Raw genomic sequence first — 15,218 nt, 5'->3', positions numbered from 1 at the left:
CAAAACTGCTGTGTCATCCTGCAGTCTGTCTCACTTTGCTCCGCACACAGAACTGAGCTATTTTTAGCCCCCTTCTGGCAGGCAGCGCCTTCTCCAGCTTTCACACCGGCTTCTTCACTGTCCAAAACAAAAGTCTGAGCGCAGAGAAGAAGAGCGGTGACCACCTGTTCCCTGACCTCATTGACATTTTCAGTTCTAGAACATGCAAAGATCAGACAGTCATTACGGTTAAAATAAAAAAAGAGACTTTTATTTTTGTTTATCATGACAAAGAGAACCAGGATCAAAAAAGATGTATACGACTAAATGTGCTGTTGCACAAAGACAAGAAAGCAGGAAACTGAACGAGTTATGTTTTCACTGCTGTGTCTCTGGATTTGTACATCACTCCTCTGCTTTTCAGCTCCCTCACCACACCTTGGAAAAAGGAGACAATCATTAGCAACGTGAAAGGCAAGAAGGCTTAGTAACAAAACACTAAACGGCAAAATCATCTAACTTTTTTTGCATTGTATTTTCTGCATTTTAGGTCGACAGTATGGCGGGTCTGGTTGCCTTGCGGTGTCAGATAGGCTCTTTAAAAAAATGAGGTAAAATAAGATATTCCTCCTGCTCCATAACTCATACTCCAAATTATGTCAGGTTTTTGTAGCATTATGGGCAGGCTACAATTATTGCGGAGCAAAAATATTTCTGCTGAGTCTGTCTGCTTTGCAGTAGGTTTATTACCTGGAGGTAGCCTTCCTGTCACTGACACTGCGTATACACCCGGCTTGCAGTTACCTGTGAAAGAAACAAAGAAATGTTATTTGAACTTGTTTTAAGCGTAGAAAATTAATACTGAGTTGCAATGATTTTATTGCGTAAAGGGTCAGGTGGAGTAAATGAACAGAAATTTCATATATAAGGAAACTGCTGTTCAGACTATTGCAGCTGTAAGAAAAGTCCAGGTAATTAATATGTATCTTTTTTTTTATTTTTTATTTTTTAGCAATTTCTGTAATTCTGTTCATAAAACCAGAGTACAAACAAATAAACGTCTTTGACATTTAGGTAATGTTTAAATTGGTCTTCAGCAAATATATCAGAAACGAATGGCAAACACATAATTTGAATAACTACTGTGGTGAAATGACCAAAACCCGTAGGACGGTGTTTAGTAAATAAAACAGGTGGAGTCAGTTCTTTTGTGAAGGGAAAATTTTGGATTCCAAGATACATAATGTGAAGGATTTAACTAATCCTTACAACTAGCTGAAGTTTAAACAAAGAGCAACTAATATCAACAAAATAGTTGAACTAAATACCTTTCAGCACTTTGAAATGAGAGAGTTGGTCAAAAGAAGTATTTATAATGTGTTTTTGTATTTTTAAAAGCCATATATGAAGTGGAATTTTTTTTATTTGTGTTTATTTTAAAATATGACACTCTACAGTAACAAATGTGACATGATGGTTGAATAAACATCATATAATGAATGAACTTATATTTACTCGAATCAGTAAAAAAAGGTTTGGGGTCACAATTTATCACATAATGTAAAACGAGGTGCACAGAACTTATAGCCGTAGTTTTACCTATTCTCTGCCATTTAGCCACCCAGCTGTCTTCAGGACTCATCATGGCTACAACTCTGGGAACACACAGGAAGGAAATTAACATTACAATAAGTCAACAATTAATTATTTTTATCTTTCTTGTTCACCAAAGTGCTGTACAAGGTAAGTCAGTGTTGCAACATGTTGACTGTTGAGTGATTGTTTACCCATCAAACGAAGAACTTGTGCATTCATAAACCATTTCTCTGTTCCCCTTCATCTGGAGGTACGACTCACAATTGTCACAACCGTCGTATTCAAACTGGTCGATGGTCTGAAGACGGCGAAACCCCCCCCCAAAACAAACAGAAGAGATGAATTAAGCAGAGGTAAATTAAAATTAGAAAAACAAATGCGACAGGAAAGCTAACAGTTAGCATAGACGCTAAATGTGTCTTTACTAGGTTTACCTTTACAAGAGAACACAGCAGACAGGCCCGGAGGTGGCGAAGGTCTTTTGGCACCGTTTCCAGTGCCATTATTTTAAATTTCTTAAGAATGTACCGCTATAATACAAGGTATTAGACTGGCTAATGTTTGTGGCTATGTATTTTTTTAAGCGACGACTAATGACGTAGTAGGAAGCTCTGGGACCCACACTATGGCGTCCTAATTGTGTGCCTGATTAAAAACAAAATCCCAGGAAGCGATCAGTTTTGAAACATCTTAAAGATATATTAATACCAGAGCCGTTAATGAATATCTTTACAGGACTATGGGTTGTAATGTTTCCGGATGTGTAAATAATCTACTCTGCTGCCGAAAGACAATGAATTTAAACCATGCCAATAAAATTCAGCATTCAATTTACAATAATTCATATTAACGTATTTGTGTATTCTAGCAAACCCTCTTCTCTCTGTACTCAAATGACTGTACCTCCATCTGAGAAACTCCTAAATTTTCAAATGACACATTGATAGTTATTTTTCTATGCAGACCCCACACATCCTGGACACAGATTGTTTATAGACTTTTGCTTTTAGACAGGTGGTAAGGAGCACTATCTGCAAAAACCAGAAGTTGCGGTTTTGTCCCCCAGGCTGTGTCTGATGAATAGAATGAACACCTTAAAGCCTGAGTATCCATCTTTGTCTGGTGACTTTTGAATAACTGACTCCTTCTGCTTCAGTCCACGCATTGTGTAATTCTTAAATTGGCTTTGGTTCACAATTCCTTCAAGACTGTGGTTATTCCTGTTGCTAGTGCACACTTCTTCCTTCCACTCAAACTGTCATTTGTGCAGGACATAAGGCTTTACCATCAAAATTCTTTTCTAAAAGTAATTTTTGTTTAGGTTGGCGTCATGTTTAAGTTTTCTGAGATACAGTGTTTAAGATTTTTATTGGCCATAAGCAATAATTATGACAAATGGGAATATATTTTAGATAAATAAATTACATACTGAATCTACGAGTTTCACTTTTATTCAATTTTAAAATTCCCATTTTTCATGATTTTCTAATTTGGTAAAATGCATAACTCAAAAGGATTTTGGTGCATCCTATGTGTAACAATTTGTTTCAGTGTCAGACAGTGAATGTAATTTCTATTCCATAATTATTTCTTATGGTTTCACATCAAATTTAAACCATTTGAAATGGTTTAAATCAATTTTGGACAACCCTGAGCATCCTCTTTGAGGCCGTCATGGAACAACAGTCAGAAGCTTTAGTCAGAAGCTTCTCCAGATGTGCTGTAGCACAGAGCGCTACAAGAGTTACAACGATATTTAATTTCCCTTTTGGATCAATAAAGTATTCCTCATTTGAACTGAATTTTGATAATGGAGACAGTTGGAGCCAGAACCGGGTTACCATGGAAACGTCAGACCTCCAACAGCTCCAACGATTTTGGGAATTCCCAACAGTTTGAGCCACAGTGACCCAAGGTATGTTTACAACTGAGTCTTGGTTTATTCTAGCACTAAATATTTCAAAAATATATATTTGACTTTTTAGGTAGTCTTAAATAACGTCACAAATAGGTTTGTTTTAGTTTAAAGCCGTTTAGCGAGGCTTTTGCTAAAGTTAGCCAACGTTTCATAACTGCTAACAGCAATGCTCGAATATTGCTGAACATTCTTGCGATTTTCAGAAATTTCCTTAAGTTTCCACTCACGATATTATTATTATTTGTAATAATTAGCGTTATGTAATTTTTAGATAATGAATTTGGGCTTTTATTACTTTTGGTCTCCAAGAACGAGACTACTAGCTACTTGGTTACAACGGCTAAGTTAGCCCCATGATGTCCGTTGCTTTTTCAGAGGAAGCCCTGCCACTTAACATAGCCTGTTCCAGCTATACAGATGAAAGCATGGATGATGCCAACAATTTCAACCCCGGCAACATCAACCCCAATATTTTCCCCGCCAAGCTTTGGCGTTTGGTGAACAACCCGGCAGACGGAGCCATCCGCTGGGACAGCCGCGGCCAGGTGATTGTCATCGACCAGCAGCTCTTCGAGACCCAGATCCTGTCCCCCACCTCCAGAACCTTCAACAGCACCGACACCTTTAAGACCACCAACTTCTCAAGCTTCGTCCGCCAGCTCAACCTGTATGGATTTAAAAAGGTCGATCTGCCCGCTGACCACGAAGAGGAAGCGGGCAACAGGCTGTATCATCATTTTCACAACCCGAACTTTCAGCGGAGTTGCCCTCAGCTTTTGGAGAATCTCGTCAGGCTCACTGTGGATAACAAAGCCAAGCTTAAAGCCGGACAGGACATAAGCTCCAGGCTTCCCAACCCTAACCGATACCAGCGATTAGGTTTCAGCACAGAGGGCAAAGACAATGTCCTAAAAGGAAGTAAGTGAGACCTGATGAACTCCTGTTGTTAATATTGACCAGAATTAACAAAAAAAATAATAATTTGTCCATGTCAAACTGTGTTTGGTCCAGGATACTTCTTGCCACCGCGACCCTCAAACCAGTCACCAGCGCATCCGTACCATCCCCATAAATCCCAGACTATGAGACCTCAGAGTGGAACCCCAGTGCCACCACGGTACCTGCGCAGGGTTCCTGGTGCGGCTCTCTCCTCTACCACTCTGCCCCTGGTGAAAGACGAACCGATGCCTTTGAGGCACCCTTACACCGGAGGGTCCTCAAACTCCAAAACCCTGCATGTTCAGCAGGGCTTCCTACCTCGTATGGGCAACGGAGAAACGCATTTCAATAGTTTTAGTCCTCGGAATCCCCAGTATCAACATGGCTACTATCCCACAGGTAAGGCAAAGGTTGTAATAGTGCGAGTTGACAAATCAACAGAGGCAAGCAGTTGTTGAAAAGTTACTTAAAAGGTTACACAGTTTTCAGAATAGTAGGTTTTAAAATATTATTGCCACTTCAAAAAATTGAACCACCTTTTTCTGCAAATGCAGCTCAAGTCAGTCAGTGTCTCTATATCATCTTTCACATCTAGCAAATTATTTTTCCCCCAAATCTTCTTTGCAGTATTGGTCAAACTTAATGATATTTAATAGAGTATTTATGTCTTTCTCCATATTCTTACTTGGATTTAAGGGTGGACTTCAGGTAATTTTAAACCTTGTTTTTCTTATAATCTAAATGAGTCCGTTGCCACCCTGGTTGCATGTTTAGGCTTACTGCCCTTCTGAAAGGTGAATCTACACATCAGTCTCAAGTCTTCTGCAGTCTCTAGCATGTTTTCTTCCAGAGGGTATTTTTTTATTATGACATTTCTGTATGCATCTGTTAGCAAATAATTTTAGATTAAAAAGTGATGCATTGAAATGCATGAAAAAAAAGAAAGAAACTTGAAAGCTACATTCTGCTTGGTATTGATCTACCACGTATAGTAGCAGTACGTTACATTGACATTTGTGGTCACAATGAGAGAAAATGCTAAAAGGTTTATGCGATATGAATATTTCTGCGAGGAAATGCAGATGCAGTCACACGGGAGCTCAAAGTCCTGACTTGAAGCTCTACAATTTCTTTTCCTGTTTGAAGTTTGCCCTTGCTTCCACCCGAACCTTGTCTCACCGAATATAGCAGGCCTCCAGTTTCCTCCCAGACGTTTTTACCAGGTCGGTGAATAAGAGTGAATTAATTTTTTTTTTTTTATGTTTTCATCATTAACTCGGTTTTTAAAACATGATTGACGTCTGAATCCGTTTTTGTTTGTTTTTTTTTTAACTCATGTAGGCTGAAGGTCCCGTGACCGTGTTCGACCCCAACCGCAACTTACAAACTCCCGAGAGCCAGGAAGTGAAAAAGCCTGAAGTTAACTTAGATGTAGTTTTCCAGATTGCAGATGAGGTGATGCAGACTTCACCCGGTGCCTGTCTGGTGAAAGTGGAGAGCGTAGAGAAACCCGTCTCCGTGCCGCTGCCTTCCTCTGACCCCAGGGATGCCGTCGCATGTAAAAACAGCATTTCGACTGTAGTTAAAAAGGAGGAGGAGGAGCTTGTGGTTTCAGTACCTGAGCAAATGGCTGAAGATGCTATATATGAGGTAAGTCTTGGTGCCAAACACATCTTTATTGGAGTTCACATTTGCTCTTGAAGGAAATGAACTGTGAATTTATTGGAAACACCTGGAAATGTTGTATCTGCTATTTGCAGGCTTTGCTTAGACTAGCGAATGATTATCTTTATTATTAATGTGTGCCTTTGTGCTTTTGTGTGTTAATTATACACAAAGCATAAAGTTTACTTACATTTACTTACAAGTAACATTTTGATAATATATAGAAGCTTGTTTTAGGTCAATCATTCCTAAATCTTGATGAAAAAAGTACTAATTCCACTTTTTCACTTATGAGAAAAATGTCTTGTTATAAGTGAAATAATTTGCCAATTCCTTAATCAATATTAAGGAATTATTGACTTAAAACAAGCTAATAAATCTAGCTACTGAGGTATTTGCACTAGAAATTAGAGCAAAACGCTTAGTACGAATTTGTGGTATCAAAAATCTAAAACTAAATATTTTATTTTTTTAAGTAGAACGGTACAGTTAAGTTCATTTATTCCTTGGGAAAAACAATTTAACTTATTGAATATTGCATAGACAATAATGTTATTAAAAAGTAAGATTACCCACTGAGAAACAGAGTAGTGCTTTTATAACAATTCTGCCTAATGTTTTGACTATTCCTGCAGTTTCTAAATAATCTTAACACGATGGCCGGTCCTCCTTTAGTTTTCACAACCTTGTGTTTGATACAACTGGGGAAAATTTTTTTACCAAGTTGGATTTCTTTTTCTTGTATGGAGCGGAATACTTAAAACTTCTGTTTACCGTCATACCTGTTTAGATAGTATAAAACTAGGAATGAGTAGACTAAAATCTATTTATTTTTTTTTTTTATTATTTTTTTTGTCATCTTCCTCTGTGTCTCGGCAAGGTTCACTTTGATCAAGACAATGATGCTGAGCTCGTAAATGTCGAGGTTAGCAACTCGGTTCAGGATTAAGATGAGCAGGACTGCACAGGGACTTGCTTCTTAGGTAAGGCATGACAGGAACACATTTAGAGGAAAGGTAGTGGAAAGAAAGAGGCTGCATGGTTATCTAGAGTCAGTGACAGGCGGTTACATCTCCCTTTTAGATCTCAGCTCACTGATCGATTCAGCTTGCGACGAGAAGTGTCCACAATGAGTTCACAGTGCGACTTCAGGCTCCACTTTGACGATTCCTTTCTGTGCAAAAAAAGAAAATGTTGTTTTCATATAAATCTTTTCTCTTTAGTTTCTTTTGTGATTGTGCCGTTGTGCTTTTCGCTGTAACTGGAATAATTTCAACTGTAGTATGTTTGTTTTGAACCATTTAAAATTTTACATCAAAGGTATGCATGTTTTTAAGGACTGTAATTTGATATGAAGACTTTGGAAAGGATTCTTATGAATTGTAATGTTGTACGACTCAGCTACTTTAACTCAAAGCAGTGGTGTGTGTCATTGCGGAAAACAGAACCTCTGTTCAATTACATTTCTTAGTGAGTGTTTTTTTTTTTTTTTTACGTCAGAAAAATGTTTGGTAAAAATATGAATATTTCCTACTACAAATTGCTTTTATTTTTAATTTAATTTCTTGTCTAAAACGCATTTAAAACCTGTGAATGTCACGATTTTTAAAGCACACTGCAAAACATTCTTATTAAAACAGACTACACTTTCCAGCTGTCTGGTTTATTTACGAGGAATTTGTTGGTACGGCGGAAGTGTTCCATGTCAGGCACTAGGGGGAGCCATTTAGCTTCTTTTTTTATTAGTTTTGATGGCGTGGGCAGCTCCACCCTCAGCTTCTGTACATGCTGCCTTCACGTGTAATTTGTAAATTGAAAGTAAATGAACGAATTTATTTTTTAGAAATAGATTTTTTAAATTTAGCATTTTTACATCGTTTTGATAGGGTTCACCTAAGTATGTAAACATAGTGCTCGATTGTTCCTCGGCTTTTCAAATAAGTATAACGTTACAGAAAATGTAACTAAGTTTAGAGTATTACAATAATTAATTAAGCATAATCTCTTTAGACGACTCAGAATTAACTCTCTTTCAGTTTGTATTTATTCGTCATTAATTACTAAGTTTTTTTTTTGTTTGTTTGTTTTTTTTGCCATGGTTAAATTTTGACAGAAAAAAAAAATCAGTTTAGGCTTTCACGTGAAGGCAGCAAAGCCTACGAGCAGGTAGAGTGACAATGAGATCCCAGGGGAGCGACAGAGAGTCCGGGAGATAAACTTTTGAGACGGTGTCATAACTGTACACTCTGTCTCAGGACCCTTACGACGTGCAGCGGGGACTACATGGAGGCTGGACTACTATTCTTTCACACATTTCGGGGTGTTTTTTCCCGTTTACTTGTTTGTAATTTTGATGAGCGATTCATTTTCCCCTGCGTGCTCTCAGGAGGGTCGGTTCTAATTTCTCAATGTGCTGCGGAGGCTCTCTGAAGTCGGGGGTGGTGGTGGTGGGGGGGAAGCCTGCCTCTTTTTCGTTTAATTAAGGAGCGACTGTAGAACGTCAGTTAATGGCAGGTTTACAGAAGCCGCTTCGGCGTCCGAGCCAGTTTAGTTACAAAGTTATAAGCTCAGCAAGAAAACTGTCCGTTTGTTCCTGTTAATAATTAGATAGAACCGAGAACACAACCGAGCAGCTTCTTCGAGGATTACTTTTTCACAATTCCCCGGCTGTAAAACACATTGCACAACTTTTCGGTTTCGCGTTTTATCCGCCAGCATGGCTCCCAACTCTCCGGCGGCAACCTGTATCCCAGCCTTTGAAGTTCAAGCCGTGACTCTCGAGCGTTTTCGGTGGATTTATCCAGAAAATGCGGCGCCTACGGGACGGGCTCGCTTCTTCTGACACTTTCACCCAGCTCGTGTTTGCTCGCACAATGTGACTGAAAGACGCCGCGGAATTACGTCTTACTGCAATATAAAGCACAAGTCGGATACACGACCGGGATTTGAGCCAGCGGAGAGGGATAGCTACGCCAGTTCATCTCTAAGGAAAACAACCTGCGAGCGAGGAGATCTGAGTGTTTGGTGTGATGCAGAGCGGCGTTTTTGGAAATCAGTGCACGCTTCAGGTTCCTTCATGCTGCATTGGAGTTTCCACCTTTCACTTAATAAACACTGGATGCAGGTTTATTTAGGCCTGCTAGATTCTCTACCATAACCTGCAGTGTTTTATATATGTGTATATATTTTAACCCAGATGCTGAATGGAAGTTTAAGGAGTTCTAATGGAAGCCCTTCATCATTAACAGTTTGGATTATAGCTCATTTCTTTGGTAGGTAGTTTACTGAGGTAGAAAAAAAAATAAAGAAGAAGTGGGACCTGTTCATATAGGCTAGGTTGATATTTCTGACAAAGTCCACCATGTGCGGCCGGGCACCGCCGCTCCAGCCGAGGCCATGACCGTCCCTCTGCGGCGCCTCGCCGGGCTCTGGCCGTGGCTGCTCATGGCGGCCCTGCAGGTGGTGCTGGGCCAGCCGAGCATGGAATCGGGACTCCGAGCGGTCATCAACGTGACTCTGGTGAAGGATCCCACGGGGAAGCCCATCGTTCTGAAAGGGGAGTTCGTGGGAGGAAGTGCAGGCAATGCGCAGGGGAAGCTGAAGCAGGTAAGGAGTGATGCACTGGCCACTCAGTAAGACATTACCTTTAATCTAATCAAGCCTCTGCACTTGATGTTTTTGTTTATTTATTTTTTATTATTGTTTTAGAAAATGCAACTTTGCAAAACTGTGCAAAGGTGCATTTGCTCAGTTGCTTTTTATTGCAAATCCATGAATTGCAACCACTACCTTAATGGACCAGGAACGTTCAAAAGTACTTTTTGAAAAATAACTAATATTTGAAAAAAAGAGGGGAAGTGCATCTGAAACACGTTTATTGAATATGGATATTGTCATTCCACCATAGCATGCCTTTCACTCCCCCACCTCATTGAGATGGGATTTATTTCCTCCCCAACTCCACCTGTTTCTATCAGTTTACACATCATCAACTATCTGATAATGATTTTCACACCTCCGCTGGTTTTTATAGCTGCAGTTTACAGTCATGCCCCAGCGAGTGTCAAATTAACTTTAGGTATTTAAATATGCATTTGACCTGTACTTTTTCCAACTCCAAAGGATCTTAAAAAGAGATGTTTAATTTTAATATGACCAGTTTCAAGGTTACACATTTCATCATACAGCCTCTTAAAGTTACGATAAATGTCCCAACACACGTTGAAGATGTCATCAAGATCCTGGCATGATTCTGGATTATTACCAGAAATGGCTTTGCTACCTGGCATAGTCCATACAATTCAAATAAGCTTACAGTTAGCATGCTCTGTCCATTCCAAAATTAGTTTTTAGGTGTGTGAGGGATCACAGTCTTGTTGAAACACCATTTGACAGAAAGTATCCCCCCAGTTAAAAGTTTTTTTTTTGTGTATGTTTTTTTTTTTTTTTTTTTTTAATTTTGTTTTATTTTAAGAAATATCCAAAAACTATCAGGAAATGTGAGGTGCTGATGAGGCATCAATGTCCACAGCGACCAAAAAAGAAAAAAAAAGAAGCGCCTTGCTTCTCGAAGAACTGACAATTTGCAGCTGCCTACATGGACAAGCCAAATGCTTTGTGAAGGAAAAAAAAAATCAGGATTAGAAGAAAAACAGATTGAACTCGCAGGCTACGAGCACCTGTAGAGGTGTTAAGCCTACGAACACAGTGCCAACTAGCGAGCACGGCAGTAGTAGCATCATGCTGAGGGCCTCTCACTGCTGCTGCTACTTCTGCGTTGCACAAACGACAGGAAGAAAGAAAACCTTCAATTCTTCTCCGTTACATCATTTGAGTTTTGTTTTCCCGTTTCGGTGCTGCAATAGGAAAATTATCCCAAACGCACATAAAAAAAAACCAAAACACTGACTTTGAAATTTTTTGCAATCATTAAACTTCTGGATTAGTGTGAAATTACACATATTGAAACATTTAGGATCTAAATGTCCAAATGAATTAAATGAGTTATACCATTTACGATCAGCAGTTATCCAATATTCCAGCAGATTTATGCCAGCAGCTCGGCGATTAGAAAAGAAAAGAACAGTTCAAATACATAATCAAAAGGCCACGATTCACATTAGATTCATGGATGATGAGTGTATGTTAACATCTGACTGGAACTGTGTGTGCTTGGATCGCAGATTTCAGTGTCTCCGAGCTGCTTAATCACATCCTGACATCCTACTTATCGTAGCTTGACAGACGATCAAAATTCCTTCACCAGAGCAGAGGGCAAACATTTCATTTCACTCGGTTTGTTTTGATAATGCTTGTGGTTGTCAACTGCTGTAGGTGGCGCATCTTTTCCAACGCGACCGCTTTTTCGCATCAGCTATTTTTGCAATCTGATGTTCGTCTGATGCACTTAATATCAAGGTGTGGCACAAGGCTTTCAAAAAGCAGCTAATCATGTTGAGACCAATGAACGCCCTTTGTTTATTTGTTCTTACCCCATTTTGATAAAAAAAATTTGTATATTAGCCTTGAAAAATATAAAGTATGCGGCCTATTCAGTTTGCATTTTTAGCATTCAGGAGTGGATTAAGCTATAAGCTGGCCTGTGTGAATTTATTTACCGTCTCCAAAGGAACGGGACGGCAGATAACAAGGCCCTGTAAGATCTCGTCTCTCCTCACTCACCAGGTGTGGGGCTACTTGTGAACATTTAGCCAGATGCTTCAGTTTGCCATAAGGCTTCACGCGGCTTCGTCACGGAGAAAGCTCTGCGTTAGACATGGTTAAAAACCTCCCCTGTTTTTCCCTCTCCTGGTAAAGCTCATCTGACTTTGCCGAGTCTGTGTGAGATGTTGAAAGCGTGTTACGGATGCACATCACGGCGCTGCTCGGATCAAAGGCGCTTCCAGCTCTCTGGGATTTCCAGCTTATTTTAGTGTTTTTATTTTTTCTTCACCCCACCAAACCTTGCTGAGGTTTGGAGATGAGTGTTTTTGTTTTTCGTTAAGGATAAATACAGGTTTATGTGGTTCACGTTTTGACACATAAGTAAAAGAAGTTTCCTGCTTTAAGATAACCGTCCTGATCTGTGCCACGCTCAGAATACCTGCGGCCTAAATCCTTCGTTTCCCTCCCCGCATAACCACGCAGGCGTAGTCAGATCATTGATTGCAGTTCTTTCTAAAACCAGGAAGGTAAACTTTATGCAGACCATCTCTTCTGAAAGCTGTTCTCACAGTGCAAAGAAATTGTTATGCTGCAGGATGCTTTTTGTTAGCACACCGACCTGTTTCAACAAGTCTTCTTCGGTTTTTTTTTGCCACTGCTGGCAGCTTTATGTACCCGCTTTATGTTCTTGTCATTCATTGGATGAAGCGGATAAAGGTTTGAAAGTTTGATGTAGAAATTCTCTGCCTGTTTTGATTCTCACTTGTAATCTGTCTTCGGCGTTAACCACATCAGTGTGGTAATTAATCGTCATGGGTTCCATATCTGATCAAAGATATGAGTATAAATTTTCAGCAGGTGTGTTTTTCCTGGAGAGGTTCAAGATCTGAGTATTGGGTTCAAATGCTGATGTCTGGTTCTTGTAAAACTCTGATCTGAGCTAAATCCGAGTTTTTGTTGAGGAACTACAATGTAAGTTGATATTAGAACAGCAATAATTGTGTCCTGATTATTATTCATTATTTATATTAGAAGCAAATGTAACATTTAAAAAAGAGAGAAAGGGAGCAGTCCATGTAAAACAAAATGACGACAATAAGGACAGCTTTGATGTTAGTTAACGATTAGCATGGTTAGCATTGGCTAGCTTTACTGGGATAACAGTCTCAGTGTATTTTCTGTGGAGAATGTGACAGTTCCAAAAGGTACAATGACAGAGAGAGGTTTCAACTTTAAAAACGAATAAAACGGAGCACTTTTGCCGTGCTTTTTGAAGTCTTGCTTTCTCTTGCTCTTTCACAGCCTGAATGAACTGTAGATATCATAGAAAAATAGTTTCTTTTGACATGGCTAGGTACATCCCTGTGCTTCCTCAGACTTGGGATTTAAAACACATAATAATAGCTAACCGCAGGTCTTCGTCACTCAGTGACAGCACCCACACAAAGAGTGTTATTCTTACCACATCCTGTTTAGCGTTTAAATGTGGCGTTGATGTGAACCTGATTTCCGACCGGCCGGTCACCAGCCAGGTCAATCAAGCCAGCTGATTTGACAGTGCATCTCAAATTTTTAACGGGTTTCCAACATATCATAACCATAAGTAGGATGGTTAATAAGTTATCTTTTGCAGTAGTTAGGTTTCTGCTGTGGCATTTCCTTTAAAAATGTTAAATGGAAGTATTAAGAATTTTCCAAAGTTATTACATAAATGCTAAATACATATCAAATATGACCTATAAGAGAATTGACCTCGTAATTTAACGTCTTGAAATTGAGCCTGACTCTTCAAAATCTCCTGCTCTTTCTGAAACCACATCTGCAGGAAGTCATCACAACATCGCTCCTCTGTTTGCCCTTAAAAACGTTTTGACCAACGTTGCGCTGATGCGTAGTCCCACCAGCTGTTTGCTGGTTGACTAGTCTGAAGGAGCTGACTGGGGAAGTCGCTCTGAGGAGGAGCGCCGTCCTCGAATGTGGCGCTGGGTCCACCCAGGCGTTTTTGCACAGCTGAATGGTTGCCACGGAGATTAAACAATTTCTTAAACATGCTTGAACAATCAAAGCAACACTCCAGGTATGATTTTGATGAAGGGGAATACATTCTAACATGATGTAGAGCTCAGAAAGAGTTGATTTTACATAACACTGCCCCTGTTATCATGCTGGCTGACATGAGGGGGCCAAACATGTACCACCGGGGGACAGAGGAAGTTCACAGCTTTCTTCAGCGCATCCAAGTCATGCGACTTCACTTTGGTATGTAACTCCCTCTGATCTTTTAAACCGCGCTCTTCCTGGACGTATGCCCTGTCCGCTGAATGGACACGTTCATTGGACCACTGGCTGGGTTCTGGCCAGCACTATTTGGACAAACACTAGTGCAGAGGAATTCCTCTCTCTGTCTCACTCTCTTTCTTTCTCTCTCTCTCGCCATCTCCTTTCCAAAATGGAGCTCGGTGATGAGAGGAGAGGTCCCAGAACTTGGGAGATAACGCTTGGAGCTTTCCTTCGGGTCTCTGTGGGGAGAAGGAGATGGACTTTATCCTCCTTAACAGGCACGGAGCCCAATTACAGAGCATCATTAAAGCTCCACCTATTTCCACTTAAAACCATCTTGACTTTCTATTTTCCCCTTCTCACTGTGGCATTTTTGGCTTTGTTCCTTATGCCATGTTGCCCCCATGAGAGCTCCCTCAGATTCATCAGCTATAATTAAGGCAGGCCACCAGTTAACTCTGCACCACTTCACATTCCTCACCCCCTCCTCCCCCTGCGTCCCTTTCCCAGTTTCCTAAAAGGCACAGAATGTTTCCCCCTCACCTCCCTCTTCCTTTCTCTCTCTCTCTCTGTCTCTCTCTCACTGAGTCCCCCTGGCTGTCCAGGGCTGCTATCTCCACGGCGCCCTCACCCCGGGCCCTCGGCGCAGCCGTTTGGGAGCGAGGGATGGGAGGGCGGAGCGGGCGCTGAGGGACAACATCAAAGCTTGACCAGTTCCGAACGTGAGCTGGGATGATTAAAAGCTGAGTCTGTTTACACTGGGCTTCCCATTCGGGCCCTCTCTCCCCCCTCCCTTTGGACTTCCTGTCCATACTTCCTATCTCCCTGGATGAGATAACGGCCTGTCCAGGGCTCCTTAGGGCTCCTTGCCACTTAACGTTGCAGGAACTGTCATAATGCATAGTTAGTCCTGCTAATATGTCAGAAATGTATAGAGCCTTAAAGTTTATCGAAGCCTGTGTGCAGTGTCTTGGGAAAAAAAAAACATTTCCACATCTTCTCACACTACAACCGAAAACGTTGATGTATTTTTACTGGGTTTTACAAAAGGTAGCTTGTTATTTTGAACCAGAAAAAAAAATGTTAAAAAAAAAGTCAAAAGCTATTTAGATTTTTTTATTTTATTGTTTTTAAATGCATCAATTCCCTTTATTGCAAAACAGTAGACAAGATGACA

General features: G+C 40.3%; 3 protein-coding genes across 3 annotated transcripts in view; 2 read left to right on the top strand and 1 right to left on the bottom strand.

Moving 5' to 3' along the window:
- Positions 1–222: 222 nt before the first annotated feature.
- On the bottom strand, positions 223–2,196 carry supt4h1 (SPT4 homolog, DSIF elongation factor subunit). Its single transcript, XM_014989052.2, has 5 exons — positions 2,010–2,196; positions 1,767–1,873; positions 1,579–1,634; positions 730–783; positions 223–417 (listed from the first exon to the last, which is right to left on the bottom strand). Exons 1-5 carry the CDS (start codon positions 2,076–2,078, stop codon positions 350–352), a joined length of 354 nt encoding a protein of 117 aa, XP_014844538.1. The 5' UTR covers positions 2,079–2,196; the 3' UTR covers positions 223–349.
- Positions 2,197–3,735: 1,539 nt separating this feature from the next.
- Positions 3,736–7,748, top strand: hsf5 (heat shock transcription factor family member 5). Its single transcript, XM_088012275.1, has 5 exons — positions 3,736–4,411; positions 4,505–4,831; positions 5,579–5,655; positions 5,774–6,082; positions 6,978–7,748. Exons 1-5 carry the CDS (start codon positions 3,847–3,849, stop codon positions 7,044–7,046), a joined length of 1,347 nt encoding a protein of 448 aa, XP_087868401.1. The 5' UTR covers positions 3,736–3,846; the 3' UTR covers positions 7,047–7,748.
- A 546-nt stretch (positions 7,749–8,294) lies between these two features.
- The window catches only part of rnf43 (ring finger protein 43), a 104,920-nt gene continuing 97,996 nt past the window's right edge, over positions 8,295–15,218 (top strand). Inside the window, exon 1 of the mRNA XM_014989054.2 lies at positions 8,295–9,703. Coding sequence (XP_014844540.2) covers positions 9,494–9,703 — 210 coding nt within the window. The 5' untranslated portion in view covers positions 8,295–9,493. The remainder of the gene's footprint in view (positions 9,704–15,218) is intronic.

This window comes from Poecilia mexicana, unplaced genomic scaffold (genome assembly GCF_051168715.1).
Source record: "Poecilia mexicana isolate PSO_F unplaced genomic scaffold, ASM5116871v1 scaffold_14, whole genome shotgun sequence".
Classification (NCBI taxonomy): domain Eukaryota; kingdom Metazoa; phylum Chordata; class Actinopteri; order Cyprinodontiformes; family Poeciliidae; genus Poecilia; species Poecilia mexicana.
The sequence above is the reverse complement of the archived record's forward strand: the minus strand, read 5'-3'. Positions and strand labels throughout refer to the sequence as shown.